Source organism: Schistocerca cancellata, chromosome 1 (assembly GCF_023864275.1).
Source record: "Schistocerca cancellata isolate TAMUIC-IGC-003103 chromosome 1, iqSchCanc2.1, whole genome shotgun sequence".
In the NCBI taxonomy this organism is placed as follows: domain Eukaryota; kingdom Metazoa; phylum Arthropoda; class Insecta; order Orthoptera; family Acrididae; genus Schistocerca; species Schistocerca cancellata.
The window spans coordinates 921,785,803-921,802,098 of record NC_064626.1 but is presented as its reverse complement, the minus strand read 5'-3'; the positions used below and the strand labels follow the sequence as shown (position 1 = coordinate 921,802,098).

Sequence of the window (16,296 nt, the reverse complement as noted above, 5' to 3'; positions counted from 1 at the left end):
TTCTGTGGCTTGATGAACTTGTGGATAGTATGCCACAACAAATACAAGCATGCATCAGTGCAAGAGCATGTGCTACTGGGTATTTAGAGATATTGGTGTGTACAGCAATCTGGACCACCACCTCTGCAGGACTCGCTGTATGCTGGTACAACATGCAATGTGTGGTTTTCATAAGCAAAAAAAGGACGGAAATTATGTTTATGTTTATCTCTACTCCAGTTTTCTGTACAGGTTCCAGAACTCTCAGATCTGAGGTGATGCAAAACTTTTTTGGATGTGTGTTGATAGTTGGCTTTAACCTGTTTCAGTTCCTTCCTGCCTAAAGAGTTCCTGAGAGAGGACCTAGAATCTGTTTCGTTGAAGGGCAAGTCTTTCTTTGATATGTTGAACTTTTAACATCAACTAAACTATTTTTTTGGCCCTGTGACTTGGTTATATTTTCCACAATCTTAAATCTGAACTCAGTCAACCTAGGGGGTGCTGGCTTCCCATGTCTGCTCCTCTCTTATTTCTGACATTTAACAGAAAGTGGCAAATTTTTAGTGTACAACTACACTCCTGGAAATTGAAATAAGAACACCGTGAATTCATTGTCCTAGGAAGGGGAAACTTTATTGACACATTCCTGGGGTCAGATACATCACATGATCACACTGACAGAACCACAGGAACATAGACACAGGCAACAGAGCATGCACAATGTCGGCACTAGTACAGTGTATATCCACCTTTCGCAGCAATGCAGGCTGCTATTCTCCCATGGAGACGATCGTAGAGATGCTGGATGTAGTCCTGTGGAACGGCTTGCCATGCCATTTCCACCTGGCGCCTCAGTTGGACCAGCGTTCGTGCTGGACGTGCAGACCGCATGAGACGACGCTTCATCCAGTCCCAAACATGCTCAATGGGGGACAGATCCGGAGATCTTGCTGGCCAGGGTAGTTGACTTACACCTTCTAGAGCACGTTGGGTGGCACGGGATACATGCGGACGTGCATTGTCCTGTTGGAACAGCAAGTTCCCTTGCCGGACTAGGAATGGTAGAACGATGGGTTCGATGACGGTTTGGATGTACCGTGCACTATTCAGTGTCCCCTCGACGATCACCAGTGGTGTACGGCCAGTGTAGGAGATCGCTCCCCACACCATGATGCCGGGTGTTGGCCCTGTGTGCCTCGGTCGTATGCAGTCCTGATTGTGGCGCTCACCTGCACGGCGCCAAACACGCATACGACCATCATTGGCACCAAGGCAGAAGCGACTCTCATCGCTGAAGATGACACGTCTCCATTTGTGCCTCCATTCACTCCTGTCGCGACACCACTGGAGGCGGGCTGCACGATGTTGGGGCGTGAGCGGAAGACGGCCTAACGGTGTGCGGGACCGTAGCCCAGCTTCATGGAGACGGTTGCGAATGGTCCTCGCCGATACCCCAGGAGCAACAGTGTCCCTAATTTGCTGGGAAGTGGCGGTGTGGTCCCCTACGGCACTGCGTAGGATCCTACGGTCTTGGCGTGCATCCGTGCGTCGCTGCGGTCCGGTCCCAGGTCGACGGGCACGTGCACCTTCCGCCGACCACTGGCGACAACATTGATGTACTGTGGAGACCTCATGCCCCACGTGTTGAGCAATTCGGCGGTACGTCCACCCGGCCTCCCGCATGCCCACTATACGTCCTCGCTCAAAGTCCGTCAACTGCACATACGGTTCACGTCCACGCTGTCGCGGCATGCTACCAGTGTTAAAGACTGCGATGGAGCTCCGTATGCCACGGCAAACTGGCTGACACTGACGGCGGCGGTGCACAAATGCTGCGCAGCTAGCGCCATTCGACGGCCAACACCGCGGTCCCTGGTGTGTCCGCTGTGCCGTGCATGTGATCATTGCTTGTACAGCCCTCTCGCAGTGTCCGGAGCAAGTATGGTGGGTCTGACACACCGGTGTCAATGTGTTCTTTTTTCCATTTCCAGGAGTGTATGTGATCTATTTGATTTGCAGTAATGTGATCTGATGAGATGCACATTATCTTATGGCAGTTAGGATGCGGAAACAGTGTGACTCAAATTTCTAGGTCGTGCTCAGTGCACATATCTATCAGTGGTTCACTATTTGCATTTCAATTCCGAATTCTGTGTACACATATGATGTGTTCATACCCACCATTAGACTGCGATGGAGCTCCGTATGCCACGGCAAACTGGCTGACACTGACGGCGGCGGTGCACAAATGCTGCGCAGCTAGCGCCATTCGACGGCCAACACCGCGGTCCCTGGTGTGTCCGCTGTGCCGTGCGTGTGATCATTGCTTGTACAGCCCTCTCGCAGTGTCCGGAGCAAGTATGGTGGGTCTGACACACCGGTGTCAATGTGTTCTTTTTTCCATTTCCAGGAGTGTATGTGATCTATTTGATTTGCAGTAATGTGATCTGATGAGATGCACATTATCTTATGGCAGTTAGGATGCGGAAACAGTGTGACTCAAATTTCTAGGTCGTGCTCAGTGCACATATCTATCAGTGGTTCACTATTTGCATTTCAATTCCGAATTCTGTGTACACATATGATGTGTTCATACCCACCATTTTCTAAACCAGATATTGCAGTCAAGTACCCTATTAAAATTTTTATATCTCTGCAGTTAGTTTGTTAAGGACTCCATTTAGCTGTGTATAAAGTACACCTTTTAATTCTCCTTGAGCCACTTCAGTAGGTGTATAGGATTGAATTACAGTGATGTTTCACACAATTTTTGTTACGTGTGGTTAATATCCTTTCTGAGACTGGTATCCATTCCAGTAACCTACTTTTGCATTTTTTAGATAGGAAGAGCCCCACACCATTCCTAGTCATTGCATCTTCACTTGTCTGTCCTACTTACAGCAGCACTCCACCATTTTGTGTTTGAACGCCCCCAGATTCCAGCCACCTTATTTCACTTCATCCTAATATATCTAATCTGTAGTTCTCTATCTCTTTTTTTATCTGTCTTAACCTTCCTGCCACTCACAATGTTCTTTCTTTTTTTTTTTTTGTGGGGATGTCAGGCCACAGCCCTCGAGTGTCCTGATGGGACTGTCATGTCAAGGCCTGGACACCAGCCAAGGTTTTATTTCAGGATCTTAGCCCTTCGATAGCTTGTCTTCACCTTGATTCCAGAATGCTCTCCATCCCTCAACATATCTATGTGAATCAGTATATACTGGTTAGCAAGGACTTTCAACTGCCACATAAGGGGCTGTGCCTGCTGCCACAGTCATATGGGGTCTACAAAATTCCATGTGCTGAGGCCTGTATTCTAACTACCAAAATAAACATGAATACACAATTGAAGGAACATAAAAGGGTTTGCTGACTAGGCAAAATCCAAGAATGAGCTGTAGCAGAGTATGCTCTTTGATCAAGGAATCATGAAGTAAATTTTTCTGAAACAAAAAAAAATTATCTACAGAGATGGACTATTTTTCCCTTTATAGAGAAGCCATCAAAATATATAACTTGGGTATAATTTTAACTGTAAAGAAGAAACCATGAAAATTAGTGATACATGGGCAGTAGCTCCATAGAATCAACAGGTAAGTTTATCTCTGAGAAACAATTGTTTGATAGTTTTGTTTTATCTCTGACAGTTGAATGTAAACATCTACCAATCTCCTTGTTCACAATACTTACATGGCTCTCAGACATCCACTGTCAACCCCAAGACCCAGCAGAACCAAGGACATCTCTGAAGATGTCCAGTGCAGCTCTGGATGAATATTAGGAAGGAAAATGTTTCATGGGTCACAACAATATAACCCAGAAAGATTTAACAACTGCAAGAAAGACAATCAAACAAAGAAGAATTGAATGCTAAGCCATTCTACCCTCCTGTTTATTTCTTTAAATGTCCATCCCCTTGTTGTTTTCTTTTGTCCTAACTATACAGATTTGTCAGCTGTTTTTACAGCTTCATAATTAATCTCTTTACACACTGATTCTACATCACTTTGATCTTACTGTACTTAAATAGTTAAACCTTACTATCAAACTTGCTCTGTTCAGTTCATGTATTCTTGCTGAAGTTCTCCTGTATCTGAATCATACATGGAATCACTGGATGTTGGAAAAGGAACCATAAGCCAGTATATTTTCCTGGCCAACAAACAGTCTTCTGCTTTGGTGGTCTATCTGAAATATTTGTAATGTTTGTATATGGATTGTTGTCAGAATGGTCTTTTCACTAAAGGCACATTGTTCCAAGAAAGCTGTGTAAACAGACAACCCCCCCCCCCCTCCCCCCCACACACACACCTTTTCTATAGATTAGTATAAATCTTTTTCTGTATGTTAAAATTTTGTAAAGCAGAAATATCACTTACCTAATGTGTAACTTTCATTTTCAGGAGTGTTTACATTATATGGAATAATAAGTTGGGGTGAAGACTGTGGACAGCCAAATAAACCTGGTGTATACACAAATGTTGCAGCACACCGCGAGTGGATAAATCAAAAAATTGAAGAATCAATGTCCGGCAGATAAATATTTCTCTCAGTTGAGTGTTAAACTCCTTTTTACAGAGATGCAATGTGATTAAAAGCTATTGAACATACAATGTTGTAGTTCAGTGTTTTTTAAATTGCATTTTTGTATGCAGTGAACTGCTACACATAGTAGTTGTTATTTATTTATGAGTATGTTATCTAATGAAGCAATTTCAGTCCTTACCAGTGAATAAACATTGTCTGAAACTTTGTTGTCCACAAACTCTGCATAAAATTGACTTTCACTTTTAGAGGTCAGATTATCTGCAACAAAAACTCTTAAATCAAAATGGACACACCAAGGAGAAACAGAAATATAGTATTGTAATGTGGTTCCTATTAAGAGAAAACAATTTCTTTGTGTTTAAGCCTTATTACAGTGCTTTGTGTATGGACAGAAAGCTGAGTAATTAAGAAGTACAAGTATATGATCATGTTTTTATAAAGAAGTTCACAAAGTAGAGAAGTTATGTTTCTGGACAGAGTAAAATGAATGATCAAAGTTTAATCCGTGCATATAAAAAGACAATACAAGGAAGGACAATAAATTGTATTGGAAATAAAAAACAGATATAGTTGTAAAATGGGGACAATTAGAGAATGGAAACATATTAATACATTGTAGTTTTCCATTCTTTAACGCCTTGAGGAAGAAATGAATAACTAAGAACTCAGTAGAAATAAAAATGAAGAACGATATAAAAGACATTGGCATACAAGAGGAACTATGAACAAAAACAAAGTAAAGAAAACTTTCTAATGAAGTATTCTGTCAAAGGTATAAGAACTCCAATGATTTAAGATAATTATGTGCTACCATTAGTGATGTAGGATGATATTTTCACTTTGTGAAAGTATGCCAGATTTCTCATGTCTGTTATGTTATGCAAAATAAAGTGTTTTTAAATAAATATAGCTTTTTCTCAAAAAATTCAGAATGTAGTACAGTTTTAGGGAACAAGAAAGTCAATTTTTCATAATATGTACTATCTGAGTTCTCATAAAGAAATGAAAAAACTGTACAACAAGTATCTGTTGATAACCAACTTTGTGTACCAATAACAACAGAAAGGAATATTATTTTATCCAAGAAAAGTCTTTTATGATTCTCCTTGAACAGTAACAGGGACTCCTCTGTGGGAAACAGTTTTCTCAATGAAACTGACTTTTGTCTCCTTTTTTTTTTCATGTGTAATTTTTTTTTATTCCTACAATAAGACACAGCTCAAGATGTCAGAGAAGAATGTTGAAGCAGTGATAGTAGATATATAATTTTATGAATGATTTCTGAAAAATGCAAATGGCATTTCATTGTAGCAATATTCACTGAGACTTTCATTACCAACAACATAGTGATGATGTATGTGATAAGCATTTAATTGTATCAGTTGTGAAATATTTTATCATCATCTTACAATTCACAGGAGATAGGCTATGAGACAGAAGTCTTCATTCTTCTCATGCTTAACTACCAAAATGTATCATGAATATTGGTTGCTCAAATGTTCCTTTACAAAAGAAAATCCAGGAGAATTGCCCCAATTTAATCCTTGTACCACTGAAAAGACAAATGAAATAAGTATTAGTGTCAATGGAGTTGAGAAACAGCAGGAATCATTGAAATTGAACACAGCTCCAGGCCCAACAGAATCCCTGTCAGTCTGTACTGAATTTGCAGCTGAGTTAGCAAAAACTCTGTCCAGTTCTCAGAAAAAAGCACAGGTCTCACCTGCCTACCAGAAGGGTCCACAAAACTACCGTCCAATATCCTTGACATCAATTTGCTGCAGAATCTTAGAACATATTGTGGGCTTAAATATAATGAGGTATCTTGAACAGAATCACCTCAATGCCAACCAGCATTGATTCAGAAAACACTGACCATGTGAAACTCAACTTGCACTTTCCTCATGACGTACTGAAAGCTTTGGATCAAGTCAGTCAGGTAGATAAAGTACTTCTTGATGTCCAAGAAGCATTTAACTCAGTACCACACCTACACTTCCTGTCAAGAGTATGATCATTTGAGGTATCAAGTGAAATTTGTGACTGGATTGAGGACTTTTTGGTAGGAGGGACACAGCATGTTATCTTGGATGGAGAGTCATTGTCAGATGTAGAAGCAACTTCTGGTGTACCCCAGGAAAATGTGTTGGGACCTCTGCTGTTCATGTTAATGACCTTGCTGAAAATATTAATAGTAACATCATGTTTTTTGGAGATGATGCAGTTATCTGTAATGATGTACTATCTGAAAGAAGCTGCATAAATATTTAGTCATATCTTGATAAGCTTTCAAAGTGATGCAGAGATTGGCAACTTGCTTTAAATGTTCAGAAATGTAAAATTATGCACTTCACAAAACAAAACAAAACAATGTAGTAACATACCACTAAAATATCAATGGTCACTGTTGGAATCAGCCACCTCATACAAATACCAGGGTGTAACACTTTGTAGGGATGTGAAATGGAATGATCACATAGGCTCAGTCGTGGGTAAAGCAGGTGGTAGACTTAGACTTCAGCTTATTGGTAGAATACTGGTGAAGTTCAATCGGTCTACAAAGGAGATTGCTTACAAATCACTCATGTGATTGGTTCTAGAATGTTACTGTAGTGTGTGGGATGCATACCAAAGATGACTAACAGGGGATATTGAACATATTCAGGGAAGGGCAGCACAAATGGTCACAGGTTTGTTTGATCCATGGGAGAGTGTCACAGAGATACTGAAGGAACTGAACTGGAAGATTCTTGAAGATAAACAAAAACTATCTTGAGAAATTCTTTTAACAAAATTTCAAGAACCAGCTCTACATGATGACTCTAGGATTATGTTATAATCCCCCAGGCATTGCACACATAGGGATTATGAGGATAAGATCAGAATAATTACTGCAGTGCAGGGTCATTTAAAGAATCATTCTTCCCGTGCTCCATGTGTGAATGGAATCGTTTCCAAGCTTCATAAATGAACTGAACAGGAAGAAACCATAATAACTGGAACAATGGGACATACTCTCTGCTATGCACCTCACAGTGATTTGCAGAGTACAGATGTAGATGTAGATATTAATTTTCAGTGAACCAATTCCTTTATTTTTTCTTTAAGTATTGATGAAATTGAAAGTAAATATTCTGTTTGACAGTTTTCACAACATCCTGTTTGATAGCATAGATTATGTTTCATAGAGAAGCTATCTGTTAAGTACTTACTAATTTGAAATCAGCTGTGTTACGTTTTTCCCATGGTCAATGGAAATACTACACGGTCCAGACACATTAATGTTACCACTGCCTATATTTGATGTTAACTACCATTCACACACAGCAGATGGCAGCACTTGTAGACTCGGGATGGAGGGTTGCAGGTGGCGGTGGGGGGCTTGCTTGTATAGAGCCTGTCGTGGTACACAGAAAACAGTGCAGTTGTTATCATAATGTGAAAATGGAGCAATTTATCTGATGTCCAAAAGGGCAGGATAATCGGCTTCTAGGCCTAGGATGGAAGTATTTCAAAATGGCTAAGTTTGTAAACTGTTCACATGTGACTGTGGTGAAAGTATATCATGCATGGCAAAATGATGCTATCTGAAACTGGCTCCGAGGCAACCATGGTCTGCCATGGATTGTAGATGACAGGTGTGAATGATGGCTGTGGATATGTATATGAGGAAGCAGATGCATAACTGGTGAGCAGCTGACTGCCAAAATGAACCAAAGGGCTACCAACAGAAGTATCTTAAACTACCATTCAACGATCATTGCTGGAAATGGGCCTCCTCAGTGTGCTGCTTCTCTTCAGCAATGAAGGCTGGAATTGGCACACCAATACCACAACTGATGACCACTGAGTTGGAACGGGTGCCCTTTTCAAATGAATCACATTTTATGATCCATTGGACAGATGACTGTCGGTGGGTGCAGTGTGAAACATCTAAAAGCAAATACTCTGCATGCATTATAGTTTGGGGAGTGTTTTGTGAATGACATTGGCATTCCGGAAGGCACAATGGATCAACACAATTATGATTATATCTTTGAGGACCATGTCCACCCTTATCATTGGCATGATGGCATCTACCAGCAGAACAATTCAATGTGTCACACAGCTTGCACTGTATGTGTGTTTTAAAGAACATCAAGTTGAGTTTCTCATACTCCTCGGGCCATCCAACTCCTCAGATTTAAACCAAATGAGGAATGTGTGGGACCATTTTGATTGAGCTGTTCATGTAATGGATCCTCAACTGAGAATGAGCAAGGCACTGGAGTCAGAACAGCTCCATCTCTTTATTGGTACCTTCCAGAACCTCAATTACTCTCTTCCTGCATGTCTAGCAGTGATCTGTGCTGTAAGAGGTGGTTGTTCTGGCATTTGACATGTGGTCACATTAATGTTACTGGACAATGTATCTAGTAACATCAAGGGACAATCCAGGTAATTAAGACCAAAGCTAGAACAAATTTCTGGGAAGCAAGGGTATATTTGGAGTGAGCTCACTAAACAATAAATATGTTTATGAGAGACATGGATCAATGGCGGACGAGAAGCAGTGGCACAAAGACATACACAAGGTGACAGAAGTCATGGAATAGCAATATGCACATATACGGATGAAGCTAGTATCTTGTATTCTAGGTATAAATGGCAGTTCATCGGTGGAGCTGTCATTTATACTCTGGTGATTTATGTGAAAATGTGTCCACCGTGATTATGGCCTCACGATATGAATTAACAGACTTTGAATGTCGAATGGTAGATGGAGCTAGATGCATGGGACACTTCATTTTAGAAATCATTAGGAAATTCAATATTCTGAGATCCACAGTGTCAAAGTGGCCTGGTCAGATGAGTCCTGATTTTTATGAGTCCTGATTTCAGTTGGAAAGAGCTGATGATAGGACTCTAGTGGGGCACAGACTGCCAGAAGCCATGGACCCAAGTTGTCAACAAGCAACTGTGAAACCTGGTCATGGTTCCATAATCGTGTGGGCTGTGTTTACATGGAATGTACTGGGACCCGTGATCCAACTGAACTGATCTTTGACTGGAAATGGTCATGTTTGGCTACTTAGAGACCATTTTTGTGGCCATTCACAGACTTCATGCTCCCAAACAATAAGAATTTTTATGGATAACAATATGCCATGTCACAGGCACACAATATTTTGCGATTGGTTTAAAGAACATTCTAGACAATTCACACAAATGATTTGGCCACCCAGACTGCCTAACATGAGACATAAACATGAGGTCAGTTCACGCACAAAATCCTGTACTGGCAGCAATTTCGCAATTGTGGACAGCTTTAGGGGCAGCAAGACTCGATATTTCTGTGGGGTACTTTAATTGACTTGTGGAGTCATTGCAGTGTCAAGTTGCTGCTCTATTCTGGGCAAAAGAAAGTCCAACATGGTGTTAGGAGGTATCCCATGACTTTTGTCACCTAGTGTAGTTGAGGTGCTGGGAGAGATGAAAAGCAATATGAAAAATAGAAAATTGAATAAAAATGGGCAAAAAATGTGAAAATTTAACGAAATAAATTATGGAGTACATGACGAAAAGATGAAAAGTAAAAATGAAATCCTTCATGATTTCTACATGTAAAAAAATTCTCTCACACAAATCAGCAGATGATCAGAACATAGCTCAAAACTCCTGCTCAATCAAATGAGGGACAAAATAAAGACTGCAAAGCAGCTACATGGCTATCAAGAGCGGCTTAACAAAACTGAAACCATCTTACCACAACTTATGAACAAAGATTATCGCAGAGCATGCAGTACACTCAAGCATGGTGTGTCTGAAGTGCTCAGTGAACTAGACACCAAACCAAAGCATTGGCAGATGTCATATATCCTACCACAGAAGACTAGGTACAATGTAGGTGTCCCTCATGTAGCGAGTGCTCAAAAGAGTGCCAGTGCTGCATATCCAACTCCTTATGTCATACTTGAATGCAGTTCCCTCCACACATACAGTATTGGTACTAATTTATCACAGGCAGTGGGAAGGGTTGTATGGCAGGTTTTTTTGGCACCTTCAGAGGCTGAAAAGGAGATATTTTTTGTGGGGGTGGGGATTTCATGACTGCGATTTATGACACATGACTCAGTTTCTTCTGAGCCAAGAAAAACAAAAACAAAAGCTCCTACTTTATGCTGATAGCCAAGGAAAAAGCCTCTCTGTTCCCTTCGCAAAAATATGAACCAAGAGTACCTTGTGTTTGCTAAATTCAAGGCTGGAGGCACATTCAGTTCTGTGGTACAGAAATTAACCATAGAAACAAACAAACTAAAAAAAGACAATTGTATTGTGATTATAGGTGGCACAAATGATGTGTACAGAAATGAAAGCAAGTCAGCACTGTGAAGTTACAGAAAACTGTTGTCACAATTACACCACACCAATGTCATCATAAAAAATGCGCTAATAGAATATGAACCCAGAGTGGTCCTGTGTTAATAGGGAAATAGAGAATTACAATTAAATGCTACAAAAACTGTGCCTGTGCAAAATTCAGGAAAAATTCAGCTATATAAACTTAATAGATGTTAACATAATCAACCACAATGAACAGATCCAACATGGACTACACATGAACAGGAAAGGCAAATTAAGGTTACTGAATTAAATAAACAGTCTCTGTGCCCTATTCAGGAATGGGAAGGAAACAATAGCTGAAGGTTATAACCATGAAGCTTGTTGTACCGGCGACCGGAACAGTCGCGGGGTGGAAGTGACGGAAAATGCGGCGGGACCCACGGAGCGGCTCATGAACAACAACACAATGGGAGAGGACGGACACGACCAACGAAGGACCTTATGACAACAAGTAGTACGAAACAACAGAGTCAAGAAATCCTAACTAGACAACCACGTCCACTTGTAAACAAAATGTGGTGTCACCTCCAGACACCACACTTGCCAGGTGGTAGTCTTTAAACTGGCCGCGGTCCGTTAGTATATGTCGGACCCGCGTGTCGCCATTATCAGTGATTGCAGACCGAGTGCCGCCACAAGGCAGGTCTGGTCCAGATTCCCTAGCACTCGTCCCAGTTGTACAGCCAACTTTGCTAACGATGGTTCGCTGTCTACATACGCTCTCATTTGCAGAGACGACAGTTTAACATAGCCTTCAGCTATGTCATTTGCTACGACCTAGCAAGGCGCCATATTCAGTTACTATAATTACTACGTATTCTGAACAGATAATATTGTGTATCATGTACCATCAAGAGCAACATTCATCATTAATTCATTAAAGTTAAGTATCAGACTAATTATGTCCGCTTTCTGAATTCTAATTCCTTGTCATGTTCCAGACCTCAAGTCAGTATAGTTCTTCCCTCCTCATGCCAGCCTGCATGAGCTAAAATGTGTGCATTTCGGCCTCCTCTATTAACATGGTGTTGGCTCTTCTGCCAAAACAACACAAAACACGAAAGTAAATATGCTGTCTAAGGCTAGGCGATATGTCCTGAAACGTATGCAAGGTTAGACTGGCTGGCTGAGGAGAGGCAGGCACTTAAGTACTCTATTGGGGACGCTGCTATTGACCACTGCAATCGCATGTTCCACTGTGGCACCCTCACTCTAAATGTGGGCCAGGAGGCAAGTGCTGCCACAGCTTACGGCGCGATGGTGCAGAGTCCTCTAGGCGTCTTCGATGTACATGACATCTGACAGCGATTCAAATCCCACGACGCGTGGTACCAGAAAGTTTTTTTAGAGAAAAGAAACATTATAGCAGTGATTAACCAGGCAAAAAAATAAGTGTGTGAACCAGATGTATGTAATATAATCACAGTATAGAAGATAAGTGCTGCAGTGAAGAATATCTTGGTTGTACTCTCACAGAATACTGCACCTTCCACAGCCATATAAACAGAGAAGAAACTCAGGAACCAGTTAGGATGATACATCTGAATGTGCAGTATCCTAGAAAAAAGGCACTGCATACTACAGGTATCACTACACACCTAGCATGGACTACACATGTAGAGGAAAGGCAAATTACAGTTATTGAATGAAATAAAAGGTCTCTGTGTCCTATTCAGCAATTGGGATCACTTGCCACATTTGTTAGTATTGAGTGAATATGATCTAAACTGAAATGAAATTAGCTACTATAAACTAGATAGTTCTGTACTGGCAAACAGTTATAGCGGCATAAGGGTGGCAGTATGACAATTTTTGTCAGTGTACATATTATGATTAAGAAACTTGCACATATTGAGAGGTACAGTGAAGAGGGAACATTAGAAGTGAGTGGTATTGCAATTGAACTAAAAGAGCATGGAGTTGATGTAATAAAGCATAAAGTAATACAAATATATAGACCACATTGTGCAAATGTAATCCATTTTTGCAACAGTTTCACTACCAAAATCAGACAAACTGGTCCCAATGACCTTACTGTAATTGGAGACCTTAACATTTATGCAAACACCAGCAACATAGCTAATATAAAACTTTTAGACATTAACATCATACAATCTTAGAAATATAGTTTTCATGGACACCAGGGTCTCAGCTTCTAGTTCTATTGGGATAGATTCTGCAAAAACTAACAAAATTGCTGAAAAAATTGATAATTACAGTAACACAGACTTTCATTACTCTCACTACTTTGCACAACAGACAGGATACAGAAAATCTGTTGTGACTCACCGATCATTCAAAGTGCCACCGCACAATTACGCGTGTCCTCTACATGCGGTGCTGTCTGCCAGCCATGCAGCAGCCGCGCCACCTAAGCAGCCAGCCAGCCAGTGGCTGGTAGACTTGGACTCAGTGACCAGCTTCGGCCTTGTGTGCCGGCAACGCCTGTTCTGAATGCCGCTACACCACCTTCGGCTCTACCTGACACTCGGGATCTTGGCATCTCTCATTACTCACAACGCAGCCCTCTCACCGTCATCTTGGGGCCAGTACAGTAACGGACGCCACCAGGAGACGTGCCCATGCAGGAACCAGATGACCATCATCAGCGGCCGCTACACTTGGCCTCAGTGCTCATTTGAATGTTACCGTGTTCACATGTCTTGCTTTGTCAACTTCCTCAGTGACTTACATGTGCTGTGTCGTTTTGGAAATATATGTGCTCAACTAGATGTTATAACAATTGGCAACAAGGTAGTGGATTTTTCCTTTTCATTGTTGACCCACAGGTTTCCATGGCTACTTTAGAGCAACTATTGCAAGGTCTCATTGAACAGCAAACGCTTCTCACATCGGCGATTCGCGATTTTGTCGTGGCATCCAATGCGGGCCGTTTCTCGTCATCATCTATACCTCCTTTTCCTCCATACGATGAGACGGCAGAAGACTGGTCTGATTACGAAAAATGTCTTTGACAGCACGTCTTGGCATTTCATGTCACGGATGAACAAACATGTAAGTCTCTATTCCTTTCATGGATTTCACCTCAAATGTATCAATTGTTGTCGCATTTGGCTCCTTTGAAAGATCCTGCATCTTTGTCCTTTGCTGAAATGTGCTCACTTCTGTCAGTACATTTTCATAAGCAAACGCATGTGGTAGCCTCTCGTGTTGCCTTTTATTGTTGTCAAAAACAACTGAATCAATCCTATCATGCTTGGGCTGCTGGGCTTCACGGCCTCAGTCGAAAGTGTCAATTTGTTACTGATGTTCACAAAGAATCCTATGCAGATTCCATGGTACGCGATGCTATTATCCAGTCGGCACCTGACAAAGAAGTGAGGCAATGTGCCCTTCAGTTGGCAAATCCGACTCTAGATGAAGTCCTCTCCATCGCGCAGTATTTTGAAATGTCTCGCGCCGCTGGAGCGCAAATAGAGGCATGGGATGACGTCAGGGAAATACAACCTCTGTGCGCTGTTGACAATGCGTGCAGCGTGTCCCCGCTGGCCAATGTGGCCACAGTACACTCCCACGCGCAGCCTCGGCCTAACCGTAAACAACCCTCTCAGAAACTGCAGCAAAACCCCCAGCAACTTCATTCATGTCCGCTGTGTTTTACGAAACATTCACGCGAGGATTGTCCCCAACGTTGGGCTGTGTGTTGCAAAAAAAAGGTTGGTTGGTTGGTTGGTTTGGGGAAGGAGACCAGACAGCGTGGTCATCGGTCTCATCGGATTAGCGAAGGATTGGGAAGGAAGTCGGCCGTGCCCTTTCAGAGGAACCATCCCGGCATTTGCCTGGAGTGATTTAGGGAAATCACGGAAAACCTAAATCAGGATGGCCGGACCCGGGATTGAATCGTCGTCCTCCCAAATGCGAGTCCAGTGTCTAACCACTGCGCCACCCCGCTCGGTGCAAAAAGAAGGGTCATGTGTCTTCCGTTTGCAAACCCGACCGCATACATAATGTTCATGACTGTGACGTTGATTCTGTTTCCGTGTTGTCTGTCAATTGCACTTCTTCCTTTTCAGGGAAGTTATTCCTCACTGTCCAAATCCTTGGTTGGAATGTTCGCATGCATATGGATAATAGTTCTGCTGCCACTATCATTAATTCTCAGACATATCTTCAGTTGGGTTCTCCACTCCTATCACCTGTCACTCGGCAATTACGGACGTACAATAAACAGAATATTTCTCTCTTGGGACAATTTAATGCTGAGGTACCTTCCAAATCCGTCATTCGCACTGTTCCCATATTTTTGGTTGACCAGAGTGACGCAGAAAATCTTTATGGTTTCAATGCCTTTCGCATTTTTGGGTTCTCCATAGATCACTCTGTCAGTATCGTTTCTGATGCTATTCCCTATGCTCAATTGGATTCCTTGTCGATGACATTTTCGTCCCTTTTTTCTCCTGGGTTAGGCCGTGCAAATGACTTCGAAGCTCATATCACACTCAAACCCACTGCTCGGCCTAAGTTTTTTTTCGGGCTCGGCCCATTCCTGTGGCCCTTCGTGATCGGGTAAAACGGGAGCTGGATAGTCTCACTACTTCAGGGGTCTTGCTCCCTGCCACTTCCAGTGAGTGGTCCTCTCCTGTCGTTGTTGTTGTTGCTAAGCCCAATGGTGATATTCGTCTCTGTGGCAATTTTAAAGCCACTGTAAATGCACAATGCCTCATCGACACTTACCCTATGCCACGACCTGAAGAATTGTTTACTAAACTTGCGGGTGGCCAGTATTTTTCTAAATTTGACTTGTCAGAAGCTTATCATCAACTTCCTCTCGATGCTGCTTCCTGGCAGTTTCTGGTCCTTAACACACCTTCTGGCCTCTATCAGTAAACGGTTGCCATTCGGGGTTGCCAGTGCCCCTGCTCTCTTTCAGCGATTCTTGGAACAATTATTGCTCCTTGTCCCTGGGTGTATCAATTACATGGATAACATTGTTGTCACTGGCTCCACCACTGAAGAACATCTTCAGAACCTCCGCACACTTTTTCATGTCTTACAGACTGCCGAAGTGTAATCTTCAGAAATCACAATTTTTTCAGGCATCTGTCACGTACTTGGGGTTTCAACTCTCTCGGGATGGTATTCATCCACTTCAGCAAACTGTCGCTGCGATCGATATCCTTCCTCGCTCTACATCTGTTAAGGAACTGCAGGCCTTCTTGGGGAAAATAGCATACTATCACAAGTTTTTGCCGTCTGCTGCTTCGGTGGCTCAGCCGTTGCATCGCCTGTTGCATGAAAATGTGCCTTTTCACTGGCCTGCGTCATGCGATGCAGCTTTCCAGAAACTGAAGACTATGCTGAAACAGGCCCCGTGCCTGGCTACTTATCGACCTGGCCAACATCTTGTTCTTACCATGGGCGTCT

General features: G+C 42.2%; 1 protein-coding gene across 2 annotated transcripts in view; it reads left to right on the top strand.

Annotated features, from left to right (window-relative positions):
- Positions 1-5,432, top strand: part of LOC126191321 (serine protease svh-1-like) — a 457,777-nt gene extending 452,345 nt beyond the window's left edge. For both annotated transcript variants that reach the window (XM_049932162.1, XM_049932154.1), the window contains one exon: positions 4,383-5,432. In XM_049932162.1, the coding sequence (XP_049788119.1) occupies positions 4,383-4,519 (137 nt within the window). In that variant the 3' untranslated portion in view covers positions 4,520-5,432. The remainder of the gene's footprint in view (positions 1-4,382) is intronic.
- The last annotated feature ends 10,864 nt before the right edge of the window (positions 5,433-16,296 follow it).